This window comes from Phaenicophaeus curvirostris, chromosome 20 (assembly GCF_032191515.1).
Source record: "Phaenicophaeus curvirostris isolate KB17595 chromosome 20, BPBGC_Pcur_1.0, whole genome shotgun sequence".
NCBI lineage: Eukaryota > Metazoa > Chordata > Aves > Cuculiformes > Cuculidae > Phaenicophaeus > Phaenicophaeus curvirostris.
The window spans coordinates 4846985-4874226 of NC_091411.1; the positions used below are offsets into that span (position 1 = coordinate 4846985).

Below are 27242 nucleotides of genomic sequence, written 5' to 3' on the forward strand. Positions count from 1 at the left end.
ATACCCTGATGGAGAGGTGAGAAAGCCTTTCCCTATCCTCTTTCAGAAACCCATCACAAACCACAGCCACCAGGAGCCCACAACACGGTGCCTGAAAAAAAAATTCTCTGATCCAGGCGATGGCTGCAAAGCATCATCTTCAGACTTCTGAGGAAGAGACAGGGCTTCAAATGCACACGAAATCCCAGAAGGCCAGCATTTCCACAAACAAAGAGCACCTACTGGGAGGGAGCAGGCAGCTCCGGCCGCAGCAACGCCTGCCTGAAATGAGCTGACCCCCAGGCTTCCTCCCGGCTTGCCAATGCGCGAGGTAATTGCTGTACATTTTTAGCCTTGCCTGCAGCCATATCGTATAGTGAGGCTGTCAAGTCATGTCCAGGGCCAGGTGGGTTCAGAAAAAAAAAGATACTCAGCATTTAAAAAACAGGAAAAATTAAAAATAAAGGAGAAAAGTCTGGCACTGCATCCTGTTGCATCCATTTTTGTTCTTGCTGAGCCAAATTGGCTGCCATCAAAGCAAATGGCAGATGAAGAAAACATTGACTTTCTGCTTGGTTCAATAAATAAGATAAATTGAGTGGAGAGTTGAACGTGGAACACAGAACATCATCATTTACTTGAGGACTCTTCCTCAAGTAGCAGAGAGGCTGAAGCAGGGCACAGTCTCTATCTCACATAAAGGGTAAGGGCGTTCCGCTTGAGAATGCAGCGCTGGCAGGCAGGAACCATGCAGGTTCCGTTGAGATTTGGGACTATTCCATGGGACTGGGTCCGATGTGCATAAAACAGAACACCCTGGACCCAGATCCCAAGAAATCATAGAATAGTTAGGGTTGGAAGGGACCTTAAAGATCATCTAGTTCCAACCCCCTTGCAATGGGCAGGGACATCCCACTAGATCAGGCCACCCAAGGCCCCATCCGACCTGGCCTTGAACACCCCCAGGAATGGGGCAGCCACAACTTCCCTTGGCAACCCATTCCAGTGCCTCACCACTCTCATAGTGAAGAAATTCCTCCTTATGTCTGGTCTAAATCTGCCCTTGTCCAGTTTATACCCATTTCCCTCTTGTCCTATCACCACAAGCCTTTATGAATAGTCCCTCTCCAGCTTTCTTGTAGGCTCCCGTCTCAGGTACTGGAAGGTCATCATAAGATCTCCTTGGAGCCTTCTCTTCTCCAGGCTGTACAAGCCCAACTCTCACAGCCTGTCCTCATATGGGAGGTGCTCCAGCCCTCGGATCATCTTTGTAGCCTCCTCTGGACCTGTTCCAACAGCTTAATTTCCTTCTTACGTTGAGGATTCCAGAACTGGAGTTCTGGAGCATCCAGGAGCATCCATCAGAGTCCATAGCAGACTGCTTTCAGGTAGAATAGGGAGCCGGGAGCACCATGTGCGGTCTCTAAGGAGGTGAGGGAGCGCTGATCCTACCCTACCACTCAATAGAATGCACTCACTCCTCTTCCCGGGGTCACCTAACAGCCTGACCTATCTCACAGTGCAGCAACACAGAGAGTGATGCCAACCCGATGCTGCGTGCAAGGAGAGCTAATGATTATCCAAAGCCTCTCAGACAAATGCTCTCCAAAAATACAGGCCATGACTCCTCTTTGATTACATCCATGAGGGCCAAAACATTGATTTTTCTGCCAATAAGGAGCCGCAGAAATAAGCCTCGGAGAATGTGACCCTTGGAAAAAGAGTCAAGCAGGAGGCTTTTGGAAGCAGAGCTCACCAGAGGAGCAAACGTGGGGATTTATGAGCAAGAAGACAGTTGCTTGTTGTATTCTTACCATTTTACCCAAACAACCTTCTCTGCACGTATTTGCTAAAAAACTGTTTGCAGAAATACCTGTTTGCAAAGAGTGGGGATCACTGCCAAGACTGAGCTTAACTTACTTCTCCAAGTTTTCTCTTGATGGCAGGAGCACCACAAAGCCAAAATGCTACCTGACTGCTGGCCCGAGGGCAATGAACGTATTTCAAGCGTTTGGCCGAACACACATTAGGACACTCAAATACAACTTCAGCAATATTCACCTTTATCTATCCAAACTCAAACTCAGTTTAAAGAAATGAAGATGACCTAAAGTTCCTGAGGGGCATTTTTTTCCACAGGAGACGAGCAAAGAGACTTCCCAGGAATAAAAGCCCTGAGCAGGAGCTGGCATTTTGGGATCGGCTGCAGACTCGGATCGTGAATTACTCTGTGACCGCAGGCAACTCGCAGGATGTGTCAACGCTCCAGACTCCTCATCTGTAAAATGGGGACAACAACTACCTACCTCCCACCATGCCGCAGAGTTAATTAATGCTCTTTTGAGTTGTGAAGATGAAAAGCAGCCTCTAACTGCACAATTGTGTTGTATTATTATTATGAATGAAGCCTCCGCATGTTCCATCAGAGTGCACTTTAAAGCAGTGCTACTGTAGACACTGTGAATGGTTCCCAGCAGCTGTACAACTGCTGGCATTCGCAGGAGTTTGACTGTAGACTTGCAAGTAAGAGCTTTGAATGTGCTGGGGAAGAAGAAAGGCAGGGAGAAAAAGCAAATAGAAATTCCACCACATATGGGGCTTAGCACCTGGAGATGATGCTCCCATCTTCCCAGGAGCTGGAATAAAACAAACTAGAGACAACGGCATCTTTTCACCTCCTGTTCCTGCCTGTGCTTTACCTTCACCAGCTGTCATAGCCCTGAATGCAGAACGTTGGGCAGACCATACTGCAAGGACACTTAAACAGCAAATTCGCATCACAGAGCTGCTTTAGGAAGTGATTAACATATTGTCACTATTTGATAGGTGGGAGAAAGTGGCACAAGACACTGAAATCGCCTCTTATAGACACGCAGCAAGCTGGGGGCAGAACAACATCCCTGAACTCAGCTAAGGCATAAGCAGATAGTTTGCTTCAGTCTGGGCAGTGCCAGCTATGCCGAGATGCTGGCACCACACAAACCACATCCCCATCCCCCCAGGTGTGCCTGGAAGGGACCACAGGAACACTCCTCACCCTCCCACCCACTCACCCTCCCATTCCAGGGGCTCTCTGACCCTGCAAGCTCTCCTTACCCTGCTGTGAGCATCAAATCCAGTGGAACAGGTCCAGAGTTCCTGGTGCCAGCCACAGCCTATGAGCTGCATGCAGGCTCAGTCCCTCTCCTGCCACGGATGGTTTTGAGTTGACAACACTAGACTAGCACATAGCAAAAGAAAGTTCATTTCAACTACTTCAGCCAAGTCACCTTTTCGTACCTACGTGTCCTGTATTATTTAACAGAGGGCCAACATTATTTCCTTTGCTCCATCTTGTGTATCTAGCCTGCATCTCTCTGAGGGAGAAACCTCCTCCTTCAGTACCTACACAGCACCCAGCACACTGCCCTCCTGACCCTGCAGCCAGCCTCTACGTGCCCTGGTGATGCAATCTGAACCCAGTGGAGCAGCTTGCAGCTCTCCATCCCCCTCACACTGCTGCTCCCCATCTCCACGCCATGCCTGGCTGCCGGACTTGGATACCTGCAGCCCACAGTGGCTACGCTGCTCCTGATAGGTACCTTTCATGTTTAATTCAGAGTCTAGTTTAGTTAATCTATTTTTTAATAATTCATCCCTTCCATCTTAATTTTGGTAGTTGTTGAAAATCCCTAATAAAACATTTAGGGGCTCTTTTACTGAAGCAATGGCATGATTTACTTGATGGAATCCAGTCTTTGATGTCCTGTCTTAATTCCTTCGCTCCCACCGTGCCTCAATCCTGTTTATCGCTGTACCGGAGGTAAGAGGTTCTTGTCAAGTTTTGTAGCACTTAAGACGCTTGGTCAGTGTTAATAATTCAGCTGCCCCACATGGCTTGGAAAAATCATGTAGCAGACCGGTCTCTTTCTTTTATCAACAGCTCCCTCTGCCACCATAGTTCTGGGCATCATCTGGGAGCAGTGTAGAGGGAGCAGGCAGAGCATCCCGACCATTGTGGGTTGGAAGCATGAGCAAAATACCGCAGGTGCCAACTACATTGTTGAAAGGATATACAACCTTTTACAATGGTTATATTTCATTCTCTACTGCCGGAATGGAGAAACATGCTGAGTTTTTGCATCCGTAATTGGGGAAGAACAGATGGTGGAGGCACAGTTGGAAGTAAGACTGCCATAAAAATAATCTATACAGCTTGTAATTCTCCAACATGTGAGGAAGAGGAGGGCCTGCCTCTGCCTGAGTGCCCACACCCGGACGCTCACACTGCTGCAATAATCGTGGGAACATTTGGTTTGCAGTTGTTGGGATATTGAGGTGTTTCGGTGGGTTTGATGGGTTTTACCATTTCCCTGTCCCAGAAACCCCTTCTTGAAGCTATTTGAAGAGTCAACAGTTGAATCATAGAATTATAAAATGGTTTGGGTTGGAAGGGGCCTAAAAGATCATCCAGTTCCACTCTTGCTGCCATGGGCAGGGACACCTTCCACTGGATCAGGTTGCTTAAAGCCCCATCCAACCTGGCCTTGAACATCCCCAGGGACGGCGCAGCCGCAACTTCTTTGGTCAAAAGCTGCTTCCACCAGCTATTTGTCTGACCCCCACATACCATGTGAGGTACATTTCCCTCCCAAACTGCCCAGCTAAAGCACCTGCTAGCTTTGCATTGATCTTAATGATATAAAAAGAGGAGCAGGAAGCCCCAAGCACTGCAGGTAGAGAAGGTTGTCCCTGTAGTTCACTTAAATTTTAAATGGGGGTGATGGGAGAAAAAATTATGCAAAAGAACTCCCCACTGATTCATGAAAATTGAAACTTCTCCCGGGAAGGCACAGGATTTGCCATCACCTCTATAGCTTTCAGACCTCAGGAGTGCTTCTCTGTAAAATCAGAGCAAGAAAATTGCCTGGAAAAGGCCAGACATTAGCTGATATATGGAAATTTATGTCCTTGTGCTGCGTGATTTAGGCTACAGTTTCGGAGACCTCCAAACACCTCAACCACCACGTTGTTTGGTTTGAGGGTTTTTCTCTGGGCTTCTGTTTCTGTTTTGCATTGTTTGTTTCTCCAGCATTAACCTATACCATAGACAAGGTCCTACTTCATCAATATGAAATGGAGAAAACGTTTCAAACCTCCAAAAACCACAATGGAAAGAGTAATCTTTTCCCCACTCAAAGCCAGAGGCCAGCGCCCCCATCCTGATTTATGAAGCAGAGAAGGAAGGGAATTGGAGCAGCATCCCCTGGCTGGGAACACCAGCACCCCAGGTCCCCCATACATCATGCTTCCCATGAACACCTCTGTGGGCTGGACACAATGATTTCCTCAGCCACAAAGCTCTCTGTTGGGCTTAAACTGTTCACTGCGATCATGCAAACAAGTACCTCTCCAAATCTTTACTCTCTGCCCTGAACACACAGGAGCCAGCAGGACGTTACCTTGACAGCTGGCTTTGCTTTATGGAGCTGTAAATACATTTTTTAATAGACTGGCGGCAAGAAAGATGTGTTTTCAGACTCAACAATATCCCAAATTAACTGCAATTCATTTGAAAAGGGGCGAAGGGGTGGAGGAAGGGGGAATGCGAGCCTGAAACCTGCAGAATATAAAAGCCTTGAAAGCAATAGCCAAAAAGCCCCTGCACAGCTGCCTTCTGGCTCTCAGAAAGAGATTAAAAACCTGAGCAGCATCAGGCTGAAGCAGACGTCACAGAGGCCACCCTGGGCCATGCTCATGCTCAGATAAGACTCTTTCTTATTATTTGCCTGAAGACAACCAAGCTTTCATCAATGCATAGCTCTGCCCTGCTCCCTGCATTAGCCGGTACGAGGGATTCATCTAAACCACAGAGAGGAGATGCCAGATACTGGTGCCTGGGGTGACCGGGGCCTCTGCTCGCATGCTCCCTGTGGACCTCGGAGGGATCCTGCCTGGAACGTCAGCATCTCATCCCACTTTGTACGCCAGAGCATTAAGCCTGACGTGCCTTCGTTAGCACTGGCGCTGCTCTCCGACATCTAATTTGACTAACCCTTTAGTGACTAATTTAATTACCCCGGCCCACAAACTGACAGACAGCTGTTAAAAATGGTTATTGCATTATTAATATGCTCCAGTAATTTCCCATTAAAACTATACTGTTAATAATTTTTTCCCTGTATTTCTTCCCTCTTAATTAGTCTATTTAAAACTTTGAAGGAATATTCTCTTTATGGTAAATGGGAGCGTCGAGCAAATTACATTTTTGATTGAATACTTCTGTGATAGGCCAGCAAATAAGACCGTTGAGTTGTTAATTATTGTCAGAGTTTCACACGATGCCTGCTAATGAGGCAGTCAATCTTCTCTGCCATTCCTAGAATATTAATGGAGGCCTTTGGTATTGATTCTGGCACCAGGAGAAGGCAGGATCCCCTCCTTCTCAGGTGGCTCTAGGGAGGGCAGGGGGGCTCTGCACTAGGAGGGGACATGGAGGGGACCAGAGACCTTTGGGATGGGCTGAACCAAGGAGGACTTGAGGCTGGTTGAAGCTCGGGAAGCTCTTGGGTGTCCCAATGCTGGCTGCACAGCTCCTAGACCCAATCAAGGAGCTGGCACATCCCCGCAGGGATTGACCCCATCAAAGGGCATCGATGAACAACAGCCACATCCAGGCAGATGGTCCCTGTCATCTCTCTCTGTGCCTGCCTGCTGACTGTGAACTGTATCAGACTCACCTCTTATCTTCCTCTGATAAGAGAATTTGTGTTGTTTTCTTACTAAGGAAAGGGAAACCAGATCTGTCTGAACATCAACAGATAACTTGATAGAGACATTCAAGGAAATTATTAGCAAAGCGACCAAGGATAAGGATTGCCATGAAACTGAGAGGTGGCTTAGAGACCGTACAAAAGCAGCCTTTGAGTTGGCCTGGAAGGTACATCAGGGAGCTCTTCAATGCCATTTCTCAAGCCATTTGGGAAGCCATTCTACCTGATGTTTGTGCTAATGCTCTCATTGAAGGATGCAAGAGTTTGGCAGCAAAGTCTGCCAGTATCAAAGTGGTTGGGCTTGGTGACTCTTCACATCCAGGCTCCCGTTGCCCAGCTCACAGACCAAGTCTTGCAGGGCATGGAGGACCCCCAGTCTCCTTGCCCATGGGGAGATACGGAATGATAACCGGAGCCATCAAAAGCTCCCTACAGGAATGGAGAGACATATCCTGAAGTAGTCCATCCACAATAAATACTCTTGGCTTATGGTAGTGCCCATGCAACCATTCGGAGCAGGTCCAACAGGGCTCAACAGACACTGACAACAGTCAATGTCTGTTGGACTCACATGGAAGCCAACTACTAGCTTACAGGTAAAACGCAACCATGAAGACTGGTTGCGGGCAGGAGGCAAGCAGAAACCCACAGCTTCCCCAAAGCAAAACTTTGCCACAGAACAAGAGGGGGAAAGTGGTTACCACCACTCAACAACTGTCAAGTCCCTGAACAGAGACCTTGGACATGGCCAGGCTGCGAGCCGAGTCAACAACCACTACTCATGCTTGCAGGCAAGAGGCAGCACTGCCCAGCCTGACTGTCTCGATATCACTCAGGAAAAACAGCTGCGGTGCTATCGTGGTGGGATAACTCTATCGCTTCCCACAGGGTTTTCAGGGCACGGTCACCTGGGGAGGTAGTACAGAAGAGATGCTCCACAGCATCTCATTTACTCAGGTAGACAAGCCCTAACACACACCATGGACTTGTTGCACATACAGGCCACAATATCTGGTATGGATGGTTACAAACAACATATTCACCCCTTGGACTCTATCAGTAAAGTAGCTTTATGAAACCATCCACAACTTTAACCCATTATAAACTACTCGCCTATGGCCCCAATCTGGGTCCAAATCCAGAGGACTCCCATTTCAGAGCCAACATCTCCAGCTCTGATCTATCTTGATATGCACTGATTAGAAAGAAAAAAAAAAGAAGAAGAAATGTGGACTGAACTGAATAAAGAGACTTCTCACTGCAAAAGCTCAGTGCATATTTACACAGTATCTTGCCTTAATTCTCAGCTTCTTCATTTATGTCATTTTAAGCCCTTCGCAGTAGCAGGGAAGTATTAGTTGGGGTTTAATTGTCTGCTGTTGGGTTCAGCGTGGCTCCCGATGAGCTGCTGCTGGGAGAAAGCCCTGCAACAGGGCAGAGACAAGGCTGGGGCTGGGGTGGATGCGGCAAGGCAGTGACAAGGGGACAGACCATCACAGAGCCACCACCTGGGAGGGTGAGAGCACCAGGGGATGCTACCCTAGCCTGAGCTAGCTCTGCCTTACACATAAGGTGAAACAACATCAGCTGGCACCGAATGATGCCTGGGACAAACCCCCATCTGCAATGCCTGGACCTCCTGTTTGCAGGAGACGCGAATATGTTCTCACTCAAAAACCATCCAGCCACAGTGCCAACACACCTGAACGTGCCCTAGATGCAACTGGAGGCTCTTCATCCCACCGTGTGCCTCCCCTCCAAAGCCTGCTCAATACCAGCTGCTTTCCTTTTCTCCAGTGGAGGAGAAACGTGCTAGATAAATTACGTATAGACCTTGTGGTCCACCAGCATCCTCATGTTCCATCCTCCCAGTGCTGCTTTCCCCACCTCCGCTTCAGCCACAGCAGCTCAGCCCCACGCACGGCACAGCCTGCGGCGCGGCAGCGGGTCCCTAACTGCACCCATCTGCCTTATGATAAAAGGCACTTGGTTGCAGCCAATAGCACCTCATTATATCAAAAACACCGCAGGAGATGTCTAGAGCTGAATTGATTATGGCAAAGTAATTCTTCAGGCAGTGAAAGCAGGGCAATTCCCAAGATAGGATTTTTTTTTTTAGTTTTTTTTTGCAAGGCTTCACCTAATTTCTTGTTGTTTGTTCTTTTCCCTGCTCGCCCCTCAGCCAAATCCCTCCTGTTTTGCACCACACTTTGATTCAGTCCCTAAAAAACAGTATTCTGCTTAATGCACTCCAGTGTAGAGCCGTGCAATGCTCATGCTACCTCTAAACCATGCATTTTTTGTCCCTTTAATCTAGTTTTGAGTTGCTTTTGTCCATTTGCCTAAAGGTCAGGGTGCCAGAGAGAGCCTGCAGAGCATCACTCCTGAGTGAAATGAGAACGACCAGCACGGCACAAGGAAAGTTACTGTGAGTTACTGTGTCTGTGAAGTGCTGAACGGACACTCTCTCAGCTGCCCCGAGGCCAGAAGGAGGAACAGGGAACTTTTTGCCCTAATAAATCACCCCAAGAGCTGGGGTGACATCCTGGAGAGGAGCAATTCCCCCAGGGGCAGCTGTGGTGGTGAGGCACAATATCAAGCCCACCAGAGCTGATGAAAATATCACCCTGGCCGCTCAAGAGCAGAAGCCGAAACTAATTAACTTCATTTGTCTTGGGAGAGCGTGGCTGTCCTGGCTTGCTGGCTGCGACTGTGGCTGCTCCCATAAACAGCCCTGGCTGCCCACACAGCCGGGTTCAGCAGCCACTGTGCCTGCATGGTCGCTGCCTGCTCCAAGGTGAAAGCCGAACAGCAGCTTTCCCCCTCAGCTTTGCCTGGTTTGCGTAACGCTGCCGTCCCTCACTTCTCCACAGCAAGAACCATGCTCCTCTGCAGCAACGTGTGCACCCCTCCTTCCTTTCAGGAATAAGAAAACACTCCATAAAAATAAACCTAGGGTCTATCTTCTCCAAGAGTCACAGAATCACAGAATAACCAGGTTGGAAGAGACCCACCGGATCACCGAGTCCAACCGTTCCTACCAAACACTAAACCATGTCCCTCAGCACCTCGTCCACCCGTGCCTTAAACACCTCCAGGGAAGGTGACTCAACCCCCTCCCTGGGCAGCCTGTTCCAGTGCCCAATGACCCTTGCTGTGAAGAATTTTTTCCTAATGTCCAGCCTAAACCTCCCCTGGCGGAGCTTGAGGCCATTCCCTCTTGTCCTGTCCCCTGTCACTTGGGAGAAGAGGCCAGCACCCTCCTCTCCACAACCTCCTTTCAGGTAGTTGTAGAGAGCAATGAGGTCACCCCTCAGCCTCCTCTTCTCCAGGCTAAACAACCCCAGCGCTCTCAGCCGCTCCTCATAAGGCCTGTTCTCCAGCCCTTTCACCAGCTTTGTTGCTCTTCTCTGGACTCTCTCCAGAGCCTCAACATCCTTCTTGTGGTGAGGGGCCCAGAACTGAACACAGTATTCGAGGAGCGGTCTCACCAGTGCCGAGTACAGAGGGAGGATAACCTCCCTGGACCTGCTGGTCACGCCGTTTCTGATACAAGCCAAGATGCCATTGGCCTTCTTGGCCACCTGGGCACACCGCTGGCTCATATTCAGTCGGCTGTCAACCAACACCCCCAGGTCCCTCTCCTCCAGGCAGCTTTCTAGACGGTCCTTTCCAAGCTGGCAAGAATGTCTTCTCACAGCGCCCTTAAAGCAGAAGGACAAAGCTCCCCTGTTCGTGTCCACCTCTGTTTCCATCATCTCTGCTGGGATGATTTCTCCTCCCCACACTGGCTGCAAAGCCTGTCACAGGTTCCTGGCGTGTTCCCAGGAACCTTTCGTCTCAGCTGAATTTTATTAGTGTTGTCCTCTGGATGAAGTGATCCAATGGTAGTTACGGGAAATAAAACCAAGAAAGGAGGAGCAGACATAGTCCAAGTCAAGCAAGTGAGAGCAACCGAAATCTCCTCAGAACGGGCTGGTGGATCATGACGGTGCTTTCTACTAAATTTCATTAAGAAATAGCTGAAGAAAAAGTATTAACCCATTCCTAATGTCACTGCCCCCCCCCCCCCCCCCACCCAGGACCATAACCCCAGTGACACAACTAAGCTAAAAGAGAGCTGTGCATCCGGACAGATCCAGGGCTATTGTTTCCCCCCACCCTGGAGCATCTCAGGGCCTTAAGGACAAGATTGCTGAGGACAGCCCTGGGAGAGAAAACAGGAACTGAGAGCATCCTTCTCCAGGCATCTACGAAACCCTGTCCCTCCTACCACTGCCATCACCTTCATTTCTCCACTATCCCTCTCTGCCTCCAGTGACCCATGAGTGCAGCTCCCAGCCCACTGGCTGGACAGCCACATGCTCTTAGTTGGCACCAGGTGAAGGCAATGTGGGTTGGCTTGCTCTGAAATGGGAGGGGGCAGAGCCATCCCAAACACTCTGCACCTGCTGGGGCTCAAGAGCCAGCCTCACACTTCTGTGCCCAACCCCAGCAACCTGATCCTTTCCAAAAGCATCACAGCTCCCTCTCCACCACAGGAGGAAGAGAAGGAGGAGAGCAGAGGTTCCCTTTCCCAAGCCTGAAGCAGTTCTCTGCCGTCCTTGCACCACAATGCCTCAAAGCCACCCCTGTCAGGGCCAAGGGATGAACTGCCTGGTCCCTCTCCCACCTGCAGACTTTCTAGTCCTCTTCACAGGCAGGATATGCACACAAAGGCAAAGGTAATAAAGCTGAGATGGGGTGTAGAGGAAATGTAATTCAGACAAAATAGTATAGACGGGCTGTATAAACAGAGGCCACGGTGCTACACTTTGAAGAGGCAGCTACAAAGCACGATGTTTAACACAAAGCATAAAACCAAATAACACCATCAGACAAGGATGGGAGAACTCTCTTCACTGAAGAAAGCCAAGGTCTGATTTTGCAGCCTTGCATCACCCTTTCTGCTAAGCACGCGCACCAGCGTGGTGTTTTAGACCCCCTGCTTCCCTCTCCTCTCCAAACCCTCTGTATTCCCTGCTTGTCTCAATGCCAGCAGGATCCTGCTCCAGCACGGATCCTACTCCTGGTGGCTGGCTGGATGGGCACACAGCTACAGCAGCAGATCTGGCATAAGGGGTAGCTACAGAGTGCAATGCCAAACCCTACTCTGTGATGGGAGATCCCAGACACATTAAAAGGAATCATTCTGGGTGTGAGACAGCATTTGCGTATTTGGCGGGTGTTAGAGTTTTTTAATTGTCTCAATAAATATATAAACAAAATCTGTTCACTCGTTAGGTTGTTTTTCCCTCCCAGGCTCTGTGGCTCCCTGGACGAAAGGAACAGCAATCGCTCAGCTGCCAAACTTGTAGCTGGTGCTAGTGCTTCCCACGATGGATTTGCCTACAAGCCAGGTCCAAATTTACATCCACTACCCCTAAGAGCTTTGAATATTTCCTGTGCAGTTTTACAGCCCAGCACCAAGACCTCAAAAATGTGGCAGGATTGTACAAAGGATGGGAAAACAGAGTGAAACTCAGCATTCCTGCCACAGGAATCATTAAAATCCTCTGAAAAAGGAGGACTGAAATGTCTCTCTGCTTCTGGGTATGAAAGATTCCACAGCTGGAGATGGACCAGTAAGGGTCAGGCTGAGGGCAGTGAGGTCCCCACACCCTCCCAGAGGTGCTGGCATAGCCATGTTTCAGTTCTGATACTCCTTTGGTGATTTCATCTCAAGTCTTTGTTCTACCCACCCCCCAACCACCCCCCCCCTTCCTCCCTGCCCCCATCTCCTCATCCTGACACTCCAATTCCTTACTCGTTTTGCTGCTCACACCCTTCGGTGGCTTCTGCAAGGTTACATCTCCATTTAGTCAACCTGTAGGCAAGCGAGACGTACGTGACTCCTGTAACCTGTTCTCATAAATCAAAGCAGGAGGCAGGGAGCAGGAAAAATCTCAGTAAGCAGCCAGGATGATGCTAAGTTGACAGATGCAGGGCAGGGGCTGGCGGCTTCCTCTATGTAAAGCATCTGTCCTTTCCCTGCAGAAGATGAGGCCAAAGGCTGCTTTATCCCTGTTTTAAGCACCACGAGCTGCTTCTCCATCGCTTTTGCAAGATGACGACGTGTTGGGATGATAAGAGGGCCAGGCCAGAGCTCTGGGGACGTTATCTGCAGGGATGACAGCATCTCTGTGATGTGCACAGTAATGAATTGCCCTCTTTGCAGAAATGAGTAAGTTGTGCCTGGTGATGCAATGATTAATTTGCTCCATCATGTGAAACTGTCCATTCATCACGGGCACCAACTGCCAGCTGCTTGTGGCTGCTTTACTGGCACCAACCAGGCAAGAGGCTCTGCAGGAGCTCCCTAGATTCCCACTGAGCAACAACCCAAAACCAGCACTTCCCATGACCTCCTGACTTGAGAGGCTCCCTCCAACAACAAGCATCCAAAAAATCACAGCCTGCTCTGTCCTGGGAGACAGAAAAGGTGGAGAGAAAAAAAAAAAAAACAAAAAAACCAAAACAAGATCCTTTAGCATCTTCTACACCAAATAGTCAGAAGAGCTGGCAGGGTGGTCTCTGCCTGCTCCTGCCTGTATCCCACCAGGGCTTCCCACTAGCCCAGCCACCTCCTGAGCATCAGTGATGCTCACCCGCAGCAGCACCCACTTTTCTGCAGTCCTATAGATAAGGCACGAGGCCAAGCCATGGGGCAGATGAGTTCTGCTGCTGCTGCAACAGCACAGCCACGGCAAAGCTGTTTCCCATCTCCTGGCCAAGATTCCCTTTGCTTTTCTCATCCATTTCACTTTTTATCTTCCCCTGGTCCCAGGGAGTTTTGCACTGCAGTGCTCAGCACCAACTTGCAAAGATTACAAGTGACCGAACACTGCAAAACCCCTGCAAAACATCACTGCAAAATCACTGAAAATAAGCACTGAACCCCCCTGCAAGACGGGGGCAGCAGCAGTGTCACAAGGGCAGGGCAAGGCTGAGCCAGGGAAAGCTACACACAAGCAGGGAGCAAAAGCCCAGCTTCTGTCCTCAACAGGAGACAGGATGGATGCAGGTGCAGAGCTGGGGAGCAGAGCTCTCTGCTGCTGAGAGCACTGACAATAAAACAACAAACAAATAAAAAAATATAAAAAATCCAGTTGGTTGTACTTTAGCAAAGAATTCCAAGAGCAAAGGGGCTCACTTGGGAGCAAAACGAAGATGAATCGACAGCGAGTTCAAGAGAATTCATTCTGCTGCTGAACACTTGTCTCTCCATCAGGACATCTCAAAGGCTTGTCAAGCAAAGGCAAGGCTTTTATTTGTTTCTATGGTTGCCATAACGATGGAGCTATATGTCATGTCAGGTAGCAGCTGAGGCTCGTGCCTCTGATTTATAACTGCTCTCCAGAAATTACCAACTTTTCTGCAGAGCGGGTGGCACAGTGAACCGGGACCACCAGGTGTTTGCCAGTGCCGTGCTCTGCCCCCGGGGTTATCTCCCCTCTCTGTCCCTGCAGATGGCTGTGCCCCAAGAGATGCCTTTCTTCCTCCCCTCTGGGATGCTTTTATTAGCCCCCACAGGGATGCTCCATGCTGACAGGGGTGAGATCTGGGGGCTAGGGGCACAGGTCCTCCCGGAGGGGGCAGAGCAGCATATGCTGCCATAATTACAGTGAATCTTGGTCCCACAGGATGAGCAGTACCTCCTAAAGGTCTAAAAGAGAGATGGCAAGGTGTCCAGGGAAGGATTAAACAGCTAATAATATAGTTTTTAAAAAAATATGGACTACTGCATTAACAACCAGGCTATGGGAGAAACAGATAAGAGAGAAGGATGGGAGCAATAGGGAAAGGGACACAGAGAGAGGTCTTGAAAGCAAGTGAGACAAGGTAGTTCTTGTCCTGGCAGGGGATGCAGCCTGCCCAGCAGGAGACCCAGTCTCCAGCCCAAGCAAGAGGCTTGTCAGCGTGCCAAGAGCCCCATGGTGCTGCTGACCAACCTCATATAACCAAGGACATCACCCTTAGCGTGACTACCGTGATCCCAGATGCATGACCAATGTGTTCATCATGCAGAGGATCAGCCTCTGGGGTCAAGGAGGGGGTCCTCAACATCATTACTGCTAAATTATACATATAAGTTTATTAACTCTATGCATGCTCTTGCTTAATTTAAGCTGCAGAACCCTAAAACCACCAGCAAGTTCTGCCTGCAAAGTCCTGTCCCCACTCAAGGCCAAGCACACGTGGGAGCATCCCTATGGGATGTTTGCATGGACCCCTTCGGCTGAGGTCCATCGGAAACATCTCTAACGACTTGGCTGCAGCAGCAGCAGGAGGCTTGGATCCTTCACTCCCACCCACCAAAGCACTGCGGACAGCTTGCCGCACCACTCAGTGGTGAAACACATGGAAAATAGCATCTCTCTGGAGAAGCAGCAGGGAATCAGCATTTCTCCAGAGAGCTGCTGAAAGGCAGAGCCCCACCTGTTCCTTCCGCAGTTTCAAGCATCTTCATAAAAACGTGAGGCCACATCTGAACCCTTAACCTGCGGAGTTGTAAAGACTTCATCACTTGTTTTCTCCGAACCAGGCTTTCTTCAATTTCCCTCCATTAAACTCTTCGAGACAAGTGACCCCGGAGCCAAAAGGTGTCAGACTAATGAAAGGTCTGCAGGAATGTAGCACGCTCGTTATTAAAGACACAGAAGAAATACGGGACTGAGCTACCATCACAGTTCTACACGACAGCAACCAGGGCACTCCAGGTGCCGAGACGTGGATGTGTTGCAGTTAATATTTAACAGCGCAGGATCTGCACCTTGCCGCAGGGATGTGACTGTACTAGAGCTCAAGCACTGCAGGACCATCTGCAGGAGCTGCCAGTAGTGCCACCGTGCTCCCACAGCCCAGGGAACAGGTCCCCGCCCCACACAGAGGGATGACACTGTTTGAACAGCTACACAAGGGACAGCATAAATTCACCTCTGATGGTAGGTCTGACATCACAGGTCATCATCGGGACATCTGAACCACCAAAAATGCCACATTACTGCTCCTTTCAGAAGCTACCAACACTTGTCTTAGTTCAGAGGGACAAAGCAAAGAGGTTGCAAGATACACAGCTCTAAAAATACTTTTCTCATCGTGCGAAAGCACCCAAGGACCTCGAAGGAGGTTCTTGGAGACAGGACAATGTCATACCATGAGCCCCAACACACAACGTCCTGGCTCACTGATGGCAGTGGACCAGAACAGCCTCAGCATTGGCTCCTCCACCCCATCACGCTCTGGTCAGGCGGTATCACCTTTGTCACCCCCACCCTAGGGTGCTCAGGACCCCAAGCTAGAAGCCTGATCCACGTTCAAGAAGTGTTTAAGTTCTAATGCGGAAATAACAGATTGCTTTTCCGTTTCCACTATATCTGTGAAACCTTCCATAATTCAACATCAAATATTTATTATAGCGTTTATTAAAGTTTTAATAATTCAGCATCTCTTGTGTGTAAGATACAAGCACCGTGAACTCACCTCCCTTATTCTACCTGGGTCACTCTAGTATTTATACCCGGAATTCTCAGTTTGAGTTCCATTTATGAGGGGAACAGGCAGCAGCCTCTGTGCCAGAACCCCTCCTCCCTCTGCTTGGTGTTCATCCATCCTGACCAAGGCTCTTCCACAAGGACCGGTGCCCAGAGACAATTACTGCACTGGAGAAGAAAGCAAGCTTTCTAGCCTCTATTTTCACTAAGGTATTTTTAACAAGGATGTGAGGAGGCAAGAAAGAAATAATGTTCTCCTGGCATTTTGGCTTGGAAAATGTTTCCATACAAGTTGACCCTTCATCTTCTCAAACAAAAAGCAGCAGTCTTCTGCAGACAAGAAAAACAATGCTCCTAAGAGAGCCAAATTGTGATAGATGTATACCATCAGTCTTTTTTTGCAGGAGAGGGAACAACGCTAATTAGCAACAAAAACACACTTGGACGTGAGGACCTTTTAGATGCCAGTCCCAGCTCTACCACAGCTTTTTATAGGCACTTACTCCAAGCACAGCCTTGCTAAGAATCACAGTGATGTGACAGAAGAATGGAAATCTGCCACCCCCCACCTTCCTGCATCGCTCTGGGAAAAAAAACAGGACACAAAGGGTTGGGAAATATAAGAATCCAGGAATATAATTTGCAACACAGAAGAATTTGCAGGTGAGGAAATTGTGCCTTGAGTCAATGGGAGAAGGCAGCAAGAAGGGAGGGAGGGAGAGTCTCCCTGGCACCCAGTGATCACATACTCAATCTTATTTAAAGGGGGCGACGGGAATATGCACTAAACACCTTAGGAATTAAACAGTTAAACCCATTTATTTACAGTTAAACTCCAGTCAACCAGGCAGAGTGGGACAATCACCACCACCTCTCTCCTCCAAGGCAGAGTCTGCTGCTCTCTTACCACCTGGAGCAAAGAGGAGAACCGTTCTGCCTGGATCCTTTTCCAAGAGAACTCCTTTTCCCACCCTCAGTCTGGTCTCCCATCAAGCAGCCTCTCCTTCCCACAACAATTCTCCTGTTGCAACATCCTCTTAGGTGCCACTTATGAACTGTCAATAAGTCCAATGACATCTGGTTAAAACACAAGCTAGCCAAGGTGGGAGAGCCAGAGAAATATCTGTGCATTTACTGAACTCAAGGAAAGAAAAAAAAAACTCTAATTGTATTAATAACTCAAAAAAAACCCCACCTCTAATTGCATAATAATTGGACAAGCAACATATCCTTTCACCAGGGTCTGACCCTTCATGAGCACCATAGCAGATTATCGTGGGCTGGGTAGATATGATAGACGTACGAGTTTCTGAAAGATGACAGCACCTTCATAACAGTAAATGCATCAATTTAAGCTGCGCAATCTAACATCAGATTTAAGTCACTTTGAAATTGCCTTGCCACAGGTTCGTACCAATTTACCTGACTGGATCGCCAGACTTCATAGTTATATGCACAGTTCTGGTCTAGACCCCTCGGGACCTAAAAAGTCTGAGAGCTATCACATCAGATTTCTTATTGGAAGAAAATTAATCAAACTTATCATTGTAGGAATTACTGTATCCTCAATAACAAAATAAAGAGCAGTGCAGTCACTCAAGCACAAGGAAAACAAGAAATCTGCTTCCTACCTGACATCTGCTGGATCTTCCGTCACCAGAACATCTGTCTTGCAGCTGGCGAGAGGATTGATGGAAAGCTCCACAGGGGGCACCACAAAGCTCTTACTGACAGGCAGCCACAAACCTTGACCCAAGCTATAGGTGGACCTGGAATAAGGACAAACATGTCATATAGGAACATACTGTCTATAGAGAATGGTGGCCCTCTATTTCACCTGACCACATGGAAATCAGAGCAGCGGTGGCACTATGGGATAAGTTAGTTATTTGGTCTTGTCCTGAATGCCAAATGAAAGAGGAATAGCTAGAGATGGATCAGGGAAAACATGGAAATGGTTAAACTCTTCATTTTAGTCCAGGAAGACTTTATGTGTGCACCATCCTCGCTTTTGCTGAGCTGGATCCCATTGAGGGAACAAGAGGGAAACCCTTCCTTGTCTGCAGAATGTGGACAAATCTTTCACATTTGTCAAATGCAAATGACATTGTTGTCCCTCAGGCAGAACAAGACAGAGCCAGGAGTTACCAAGAGGTAGCATCCACTGGGACGGTCTCACCAACACTCCCCTCTCAAATGTCCAAGCTGAACACTTCTTTGACTCACCTGAGGATCTTCTCTGGTGCCTGCTCTCCTGTGACCAAATCATATCCCCGCTCAAGCGTCGTGTAGGGCCACGGCCTGGGAAGCAGAGAGGGAAAGAGTAGCTGTGGCAAATCACACAGCAGGGTAAGCAGTAGAGTCTGCTCTTGAGTCTTTGGTGCCAGTGATGGCTGGAGAAGAGGAGAGCAGACCCCTCACCAACACGGGAGCGAGGACAGAGAGAACACACCATCACATCACCACTCACCCTTCGCTGTGTCCCCAGTCACTGCGCACACACAAGTGGCGATGGACGGGGTCTGGGGCGTAGCCTTCATGGCAGCTGCACTCTCCTGAAAGAGAAGAGGGGAAGATGAGACCTCTCTGCCCGCAAGGAACACCAGTGACCACGTCATCGGGTGCTCTTCCCCTGTTTCCCCTGTCTGGTTGTTCATGGCCATTCCTGGTCCCTGTTGTAGATCTGGAAGACTCTGGATTCTTCTGAAACCTCCAGGAGGATGGGGAGGAGAAGATGAGGAGATACTGGAAAGACACAAGAAACCTGTAGCTGGAGGGAGTTATGTGATGTGGCTCCTGCTCCAGCTGTTGTAAAAGGTCTGTTCTTGAACTGTACTCCTGTGCAGCCCTGCAGCTCCCCCTCGGTCTAATGGACTCTACTGAAAGCTCACACTTGCCACAGGGACATGCCCATGTGGATCCAGGCGCTACCATGGTCCTGCTGAACCCTGTCTGCACTACTGGTGGAGAGGCTTCTCTGAGGCCAGTGGTTCAACCCTCAGTAGGGATCACGCCTTCACTTGAAGAGAGCCAGTGCCCACTCCCATGTACCTCTAAGGCTGGGGGATGCTCCCAACCCATCCTGGACAGCTCTCTTCCCACCTCTGCTCCTGTTACCTTGCACTGGGATGAGTTCATAGAGTCTCCTCCAGCCCAGGCTCCTACAGGAGGATGCAGAAGCCCCCAGCCTCCATCCTCCACAGGCAGTGCCCATGTCATGTCCCCATCCCATGGCTAAGGAGCTCTCAGTCCCACTCCCCTTCACTCTCTAGGTGCTGCTTCACCCTGTTACACCCTTTTGACAGCAGGAGATGACATTTCTCACACCAGAAACCCAACCATGCTTGGCCCAAATTGATTCTGTGTTTGGTAGAAATACATAACCTGGAGCAAGAAACAGCAAAATCAAAAGATTAATTGGATTTGCACGTGGAGTTACAAGCTCCTGCTGATGATTTCCCCCTCCCCTCCCCATCGTGCCTGACGGCACTGCAGGCTGAACTGTAAAAAACAGTAGAGGTGGGGAGCTGAGGAGGATGCTAAAGGGGGGTAACCCCATCACAGCGATAACACAGACTGGCAGGTACCTGCACGCTCATCGAGATCCTAAGTAAGTCCTTAAAATGCTTCGCAGGGATTACAGTAAAGAGCTTTATTGTCGGGAGAGAATGAGATGAGGGTTCAACTGCTGAGATTTTTGAGGAAGAGGTGCCTGGAAATGGGGAGGCAGCAAAAAAAGAAAAGAGGGAGAAAAAAAAAGAGAGATAGCTAATGATGTGCTAAAACGCAACAGCACCTTCATGAAATATTCACTGCCTTAAACACGTCTAATATTAAAGATTAAATGTCCCGGGATTTGTCCTAGCGACTTCGAAGCACTGATTTATGATCTGTCAAAAGCTGCTAACCTCATGATTCATAACGGGAGCAGCAAGAACATTGCTTCTCCAAAGGGAAAGAGTTGGGATGGAGATGGTGGTGCAAGCCCCTGTACTGGCTCAGCTGTGCCTGGGGGCTGGGGAGGCCTTGCTGCAAGAAACTGTGGGTCCTAATGGCTCCATCAGTAATTTTAAAAAAAGAAAAGTTATTTTTTCCTTGGGTGCTTAGTACGCAAGTTTCCCCAGCCGCGCCGCGGATCATTAATTCCTGGCGCTTATTACATAACAAATATATGCTCTGCAAATGAAAGACATCTCAAAGTGCTTGCAAAGCAGAGCTGGGAGTCTTGGAGCACCAGCTCGTGCTCAGCTCCTGCCACAGAAATTAGAGCAAGTAGGGAAAAAACCAAAATCTACCAAGGTTGGCATCAAATGGCCTAAACAAACACCTCCCTGTTGACAGCTGGAGGTGCCAGGGCAGTAAACCCCTTTCCCACAGCGCAGGAGGGTTTATTTTGTCCAGCGGTTTGTTTACTGCTCTGTCAGTTTGGCATCGGGAGGAGAAACTCTATCAACCTGCAGAAATATTGATTTTATCGACTCCAATCCTGGAGTTTCAACAGCTCCCGCCAGTGCTGGAGGCTTTATTGGGAGGTTTATTGGAAGGTTCATTCCAGTAAGTGAGAGGGCAAACGGCAGTGCCGGCTGGGGAGGAGAAAGGTGGGACATCAGGGAAAGCACCCAGGGCACGGAAGGACCTGCTCCTCACCAGGACCACTCGCGACCTGTTTTCCCAGCTGGATCTGTCCCCTTTTGGCAGAGTTTTAGGGACTGAATAGGAAGGCTCCCAGCACTGGCTCACTGAGCGTTGCAGTCTGCAGGAAGAGCAGGGACTCCTCCTCTTGGGCCAGATGGTTTAGGATCTATTTCTGTATCTAGGACTACAAACAAGCAATTAGTGGGGTTTCCATAAACCTCAGCAGAACCTGCTGTGCTCCTACAAGTTTTCACGAGCTTCTAGTCTCTCCACAGCAGCATCCACCCTCCTTCATTGACCTCATGAGCTACTCCATTATTCTCTTTCTGTCCCCATGCTCCCTGGGTGTCATGCTGAGCCAGCCCGAGCCAGCGGAGCAGGGCTATTACAGACCAAGAAAGCCCCCAAAGTGGCAGGAATGGGTTTTCCCCATACCTCTAACTCCTCTCTAGGGTAAATGCATTCTCTAAAGAGAAGATTCCAACATGCTGCTAAAATAAATGAAACCACCCAAATCCAAAACAGCAACACCTTTGTTCAGAGCTACTAAATGCCGTGTGCTTCTGAGACAAGTGGAGTTTTCTGCTCAGCATTGCTTGGGCTAAGTTAGGATTCAACCTGAGCTTAAAGACAAAGTCAACTGAAATAACCGAGTTTGACAAATAGCCACACCTGAAGCCGGATGCAATTTCCACAGGTCCTGCACACGCCTCCACGCAGCGTTCGGCTGCTGCAAAAGGACAAATGAATCAGGATCTACAAACTGCTCTGACAAGCATCCTATTTCCGCAGCCACCGACCTGTGCACCCTGTGTGCATCATCCTTCCTCTTCCTTCAGATTCATAACCCACAAATCGGGTCAGAAAATCCATGGCAAATTTTGGGCTGTTATAGCAAAAGGAAGGATTGCTGTTTGCTCAGTTTTAGCAAAAGCACATCCCAGTACTCAGCTCTGGAGATCCCATGTCCCGTATCCAGTGTATTATTTAAGAAAACACCCCTGCCGTTTCAGAGAGAAGATGGATAAACCAGGAAATATCACACCATAGCTCAAGCAAGAGGCTCAGAAAAACATGTATGTTATTCCTGTGACACATGCAGCTGTGTGGAAGGGTGAGGGGAGACGTGAGGCCACAGGAATACAGAAGCTCCCACAGCATTGCTCTCCGTCCTCCCCAGCTCCCCTCTTACTCCAAGTCCCATCACAGACTGTGCTGCCACGACTAATTACAGGTGACATGGAGTTTCTGTGCCAATTTCTATTCGTGAGAGCAAACCCTCGTCTGAAGCAGTAGGACACATCCCAAAACACTGCAGGAGCACCTCACCTGCAGCCTCCCCTCCTGCTGTGCCTTCACCTCCATGGAGGCTGGTGGAAGAGACTGCTGGTAGCTCAGCCTGAAGTGCCACACAGCAACACGCAGCAAGGTGTGGGTGGGACTGAGGAACCCAGCTCGTAGCAGCAGTGCAGCTCAAGCTCCCTTTGGCCCCACAGCATTGCCCTTTCCCTCAGCTGGGAGGGTGAGAAGGATCTGCAGCTTGACCTGGAGAAACAGGGCAAAGCATGGACACATCTGCCTGGTTTCCACACGCAAACTGTGCTCGTTTCTGAGCACGAGGCTCCTCACGCTGCCTGTGCTTCACTCTGGCTTTTGTGCCGGAACTGCAGAAGGGCAGGGCTGGAGCAGTCTGCATCCATCATTAGCATCGTTAGCACCCATGACTTTTGGTTCAGAGTTGACCCATGCTGAGGCTCGCTCATTCCTGGAGGAAAGCAATCTCACATGAACGGCATCTAAGCTCGTGACCTCCAGGGGCACAGGCATGGTGCAAAGACAATTGCGTGGAGGAAAACAGCCCTCTGGCCCCTGCTGCATCCCAACCAGCACAGGGTCTCATGTTGCACCTGCATCCTCCCTGGCCGTAGCACTCTGCCCAGGGAGCAGCGGAGCAGGGCTGTGGGATGAATCGCCAGCGTGGCAGGGTAATCCTGTTAGCCTCGTTAGGGAGAGAGGCAATCTGCAGTGATAATGCTGCAAGATCACCCTAATCCTTCCACCCAGTGCGCAGCACAAAGCGGAGGCTCCTAGAGTCCCTGTGCTCCCGGAGAAGCTGTTCCTTGCTGTCATTGGCATTTTTATTTAAGGAGCTGGCGGGGCTTTGGCAGTGGTGGAGCAAACCTGTAGCTCATCAACTCTCTTCCTGAACTGCCAATATCCACGATTCCTTCCTCCAAAGCAACACAAGTGTCCGCCCTTGCCCCACAGTGATGCCTTGCCGTGCCCCTGCTGCAAAGGCACAGTCCTGGGGACAACTCTGGACCCCAGCTAGGGTGGCAGCTTGTCCCTGGAGGCTGCAGGGCTACGAACACACTCATTTTGACTTGTGTGAGCATTGCACGTACACACTCACTGCTGCTTCAAAGCTGCCTCTCCCACTTCAAGTGATGCGCAGCCTGGCCCCAGGTTTTTGCATCCCCTCCTCTCTGGGTACACACGCACCAGGGGACATGGCATCGAGCTGGGAAGCTGTAGCACCAATTTCCTGTCTGCTTTCAGCTCCGCAGCTCACCTGGGCTGTATACCCTGCAGAGCCCCCATCCCAGCAGCGGGGCAAGCTTCAGCACAACCATCCCTCCAACACCACCTCTTGCTTCTCCCTCCAGCCACTGCAGCATGGGAGGAGAAAGGATTGGTAGAGGGAGGTGGGTGCCGGGTGGCAAGCCAAGGCTGAGCATTTTTAAATGAACAGAGGCAGTCATTGAGTGTGGCGACTGCTACCCTGCCAGCCCTGACTGCAGCAGTGTTTGCTGCGGGGCTGCAGCACAGAGCCCTTCTCTTCTATGGGAGCATGGAGCCATCTCCAGGGTTACCAGCCTGCTCCAAGGCAGGAAGAATGGAGGGTCCCTATTCTTCCTTGCTGCAGGGATGCGAAGCCTCTGTCCCCATCGGCAGCTTGAGCTACATGGCCTGACTCCCCTCTGCAGGAGCAAAGGCAGCTGCAAAAGGCATCTCCCACCTGAGCACTGCTGTTCTGACCACCAGTTTGGTGCTCAGTAAGGGCAATGTCCCCGTGTCAGTCACAGTGGCTGCTCTCCACGAGTCCCCGCTAGAGCAGAGAGGACTTGAGTGCTCTCATATTGGGCTCATTTGCTGCCTCCTGACACCACATAGGACACCTCATGCTCCCCCCAGCTCTGATATTCCCCAATGTGTCCCTTCCAAGGTGGTGGCAATGCCCAGGACCACCAACACCAGCCTTGAGCACCAGCTGCATGGCATAAGCCACCAACAGATCAACACAAGTTACCCCAACCCTCCAAGAACCATGGCCACTCTCCTCCTATAACAAAGCTGTTGAGGCCTCAGAGTCTTGTCTGCATCTGGAGGAAGACCTGCATTGATTTATCCCTTGTGAAAGGTTTCTGAGCTCCTGGCAGAGAAACAACCTCTTCTTCCAGCATCCACAAGAAGTTTGATAAAGGCAAATGAAACCCCATGCCCTTCAGTCACCTGAAGCATGTACTGTGATCCTGTGAGCACCTCTCCCAGGCTGCTCTTCCTCACTGTTGCAGAGCACCCAGCCCCTCAGTGCGTGAGGAGGCTGCAGGATTCCCTTCTGGGCACAGCGTTGTCAAACAGTCCCCACCGCTGTCTCTAAATCACGTGCAATGGTCATTGCCTCAGTTCATCTCCCTCCTTGCCTACAGCAACTCCTGTGCTGGCAGATCTGGCTGCAGTGCACCCACTCTGCGCTTGTGATAACGTACTGGGAGGTCCCACAGGCTCCCTAAGCGAGCCCTCCACTCCCCCCTTGCTGCCAGCCCTCCTGGCAGGGATGATTAACCTACCAGGGAAATGCAAACCCTGGGTAGCACATGAGATCTCAACCACCCAGTCCTGCCGCAGGTGGGAGTCTCTTCCACCCATGGTCTGACCTAAATAAAAACAATGAACATCAAGGTAGCAGCACTCCCCGTGCTGACCTCGAACTGGCTGCTGATGGTGCAGGCACAGCAGGTCATGGATGCTCAGTTGCCCCAGCCTGGTTTCCCTGGGAGGAGCAGCTCCATGACAAGGGTGAGCTCATCAGGGACAGGGCAAAACATGTTTGCACAAGGGCTGGCACCAGAGTTTCCCATTGATAGAGGTAGGGATGAAAGGAAAGTTGAAAAAGCCTGCAACAAACCCCTTCCTTAAAGAGTCTGCTGTGCCCCTCTGGGATGGCAGAGCAAGTGCCTCTTTTGAGAAAGAGAGTTGGAGAAATTGAAACACAGGCAAGGATGAACAAAGGTCCTAATAGTTCATTAAATGCCTAACTTCAATGAACAAGACTTCTGAGAGCTGCTCCTGGAGCTGGGTCAGCCCCTGGCCAAGGCTGCGGTTCCCCCAACAACTGTGGCAGCAGCACCAGCTCCAGTAAAGCTCTCTGAAAAGCTTCTCTTCTGCTGTCCCTGGCCTTTGGGGATGGCACTTCCCAAACCTTTCATCCTCACAAGAAATGTAGTTTCAGTAAAAGCTGTTTAGCTCTTGAGGAACGAGACAGGGACAGTGGCTCCTTCCCACCTGACATAGGGCAGAGTACAGAGGGAAAGCCCAAAGCCAACTTGACAGTTATCCCTCCTGTCCCCCCACTACACGCCCCTCTCTTCACCCAGATCCATCACAGCACTTAATGTGCAAGCTTAATTTCCAAGGATTGCATCTGGCTTTACACTCTACGTGGATTTTATACTCATTATCATCTGCTCAGCTGCTAAGGAAGTTCTCCCTGGGCACACAAGTGTGGCTGATGCCAGGAAGCGGCGAGAGGTCCTGAGGGGGGACCAAAGGTGGTCCATTGTGCCATGCCTGTCATCTTCTGGCATGACCACTGGACCAGAGTTGACCACAGCGGGCTGAGAAGCCACCTCCTGCAGCACTGGTGGGATGAGGAGATGAGCCCCAGAGTGGCTCCATCCAGCAAAACTCATTCCTTTTCCCCCCCTCTCTGTGGTCTTTAGACAAGCACAGAAATGCCATTACAGGAACATTAGCAGCTGCAGGATTAAACACTCTAATGGCAGAAAATGAGAGTGTAAAGACAGCACAGATAACCTTAACTCAGCCCCCTTGCAGGCATGCATTTTGATTGCTGTTTATGTATAACACTTCAGCCCGAAGCTAAATTAGCTTGGGAGTTAACTGCCTCCTGCCCTGCTTGGTGCACGAGGCAAGCTGTGCCGCCACAGGAAAAGAAATCGTATATTACATGGTTTTTGACCAAGTTATTAAACTACATACCTTAGAGAGACAGAACCTCATCTTATAAAAGTCTAAGTCAATAAAGACACCAGGATCCTCCAGCAGCGAAAATAGCAAAAGTGCACAAGAACAAACAAATATTACTTGATGTGCACAAAAAGCTGCATGATATTAAATTGAACTACCAGAGAAAATGGCTCTTTTCATAAACGCAAATACACCCTTACCAAGGTTGGTCATCTCCCAATTTACATGCTCAGCTCTGCAACCTCCAAATCCCCTTAACAGGTTGCCTTTAAAAAAATGGCTCTGTTTAAAAATGATTTTAATCCATCTCCTGCCTACAAGACCCTTGTCCTACCTGGACAGGAACACCATCTGCAGCTTTGGTGACAAACCACCCATTTGGAAGATGATAGAAGCTTTTTTTTTCCCCTTTTTCCTGCCAATTTCCAGAAAAGACCCTTAGTTACCACATCTCTTTTGGTCCTTACACACTCGTTGCCTGCTGCGTTAAGGGGTGCCACCAATTGTAGATGCAGAGGAGAGGAGTGTGATGGAGAAGTGCCAGATTTATAGATGGAGAAAAATAAATCCCACACATTTGTACCTGCTAATCAAGGTAGCTATCCATCTTATTTATGCCACTGCTCTGGCAAACCTGACAGCACAAAATCAGAGGCTGGTTTTCCAGCATTTGGCCCTAAGGGACCAATTCTCCGCCAGGTCTCTTAAGTGATGCCCACAGAATGCACAAGTGAATCAGTTTAGTGCATACAAAGCAGGTAATTGTGCTCACAAATCAGGATGCACATATGCTGCTGAAAACGATGCTCTCATAAATGTTACCGGTGCTGGTAAAGGAGGCCAGCGGAAAAAGTGGCACTCCTGGATTTTACCCAGAGGTATCGCAGCACAGGGTACAAGCAGTGGTGCTGGTAATGTACTCCACATCTGTCCAAACTATGGAGAGCAAGGAGAGTTGAATGCAAGTCCCAAAAGATGAGAAACCTCCAAGCAGCACAGTCAGCACCTGCCAAGACAATGGAGTGTGTTGGCTGAACCTCTCCAGCTGAGGATCACATCCTGACCCCGGAGA

General features: G+C 49.6%; 1 protein-coding gene across 2 annotated transcripts in view; it reads right to left on the reverse strand.

The window, feature by feature from the left end:
- ASTN2 (astrotactin 2) overlaps positions 1 to 27242 on the reverse strand; it is a 344412-nt gene that overhangs the window by 168924 nt on the left and 148246 nt on the right. For both annotated transcript variants that reach the window (XM_069873427.1, XM_069873426.1), the window contains 3 exons: positions 18735 to 18819; positions 18491 to 18565; positions 17896 to 18033 (listed from right to left, as the gene is read on the reverse strand). In XM_069873427.1, coding sequence (XP_069729528.1) covers positions 17896 to 18033; positions 18491 to 18565; positions 18735 to 18819 — 298 coding nt within the window. The remainder of the gene's footprint in view (positions 1 to 17895; positions 18034 to 18490; positions 18566 to 18734; positions 18820 to 27242) is intronic.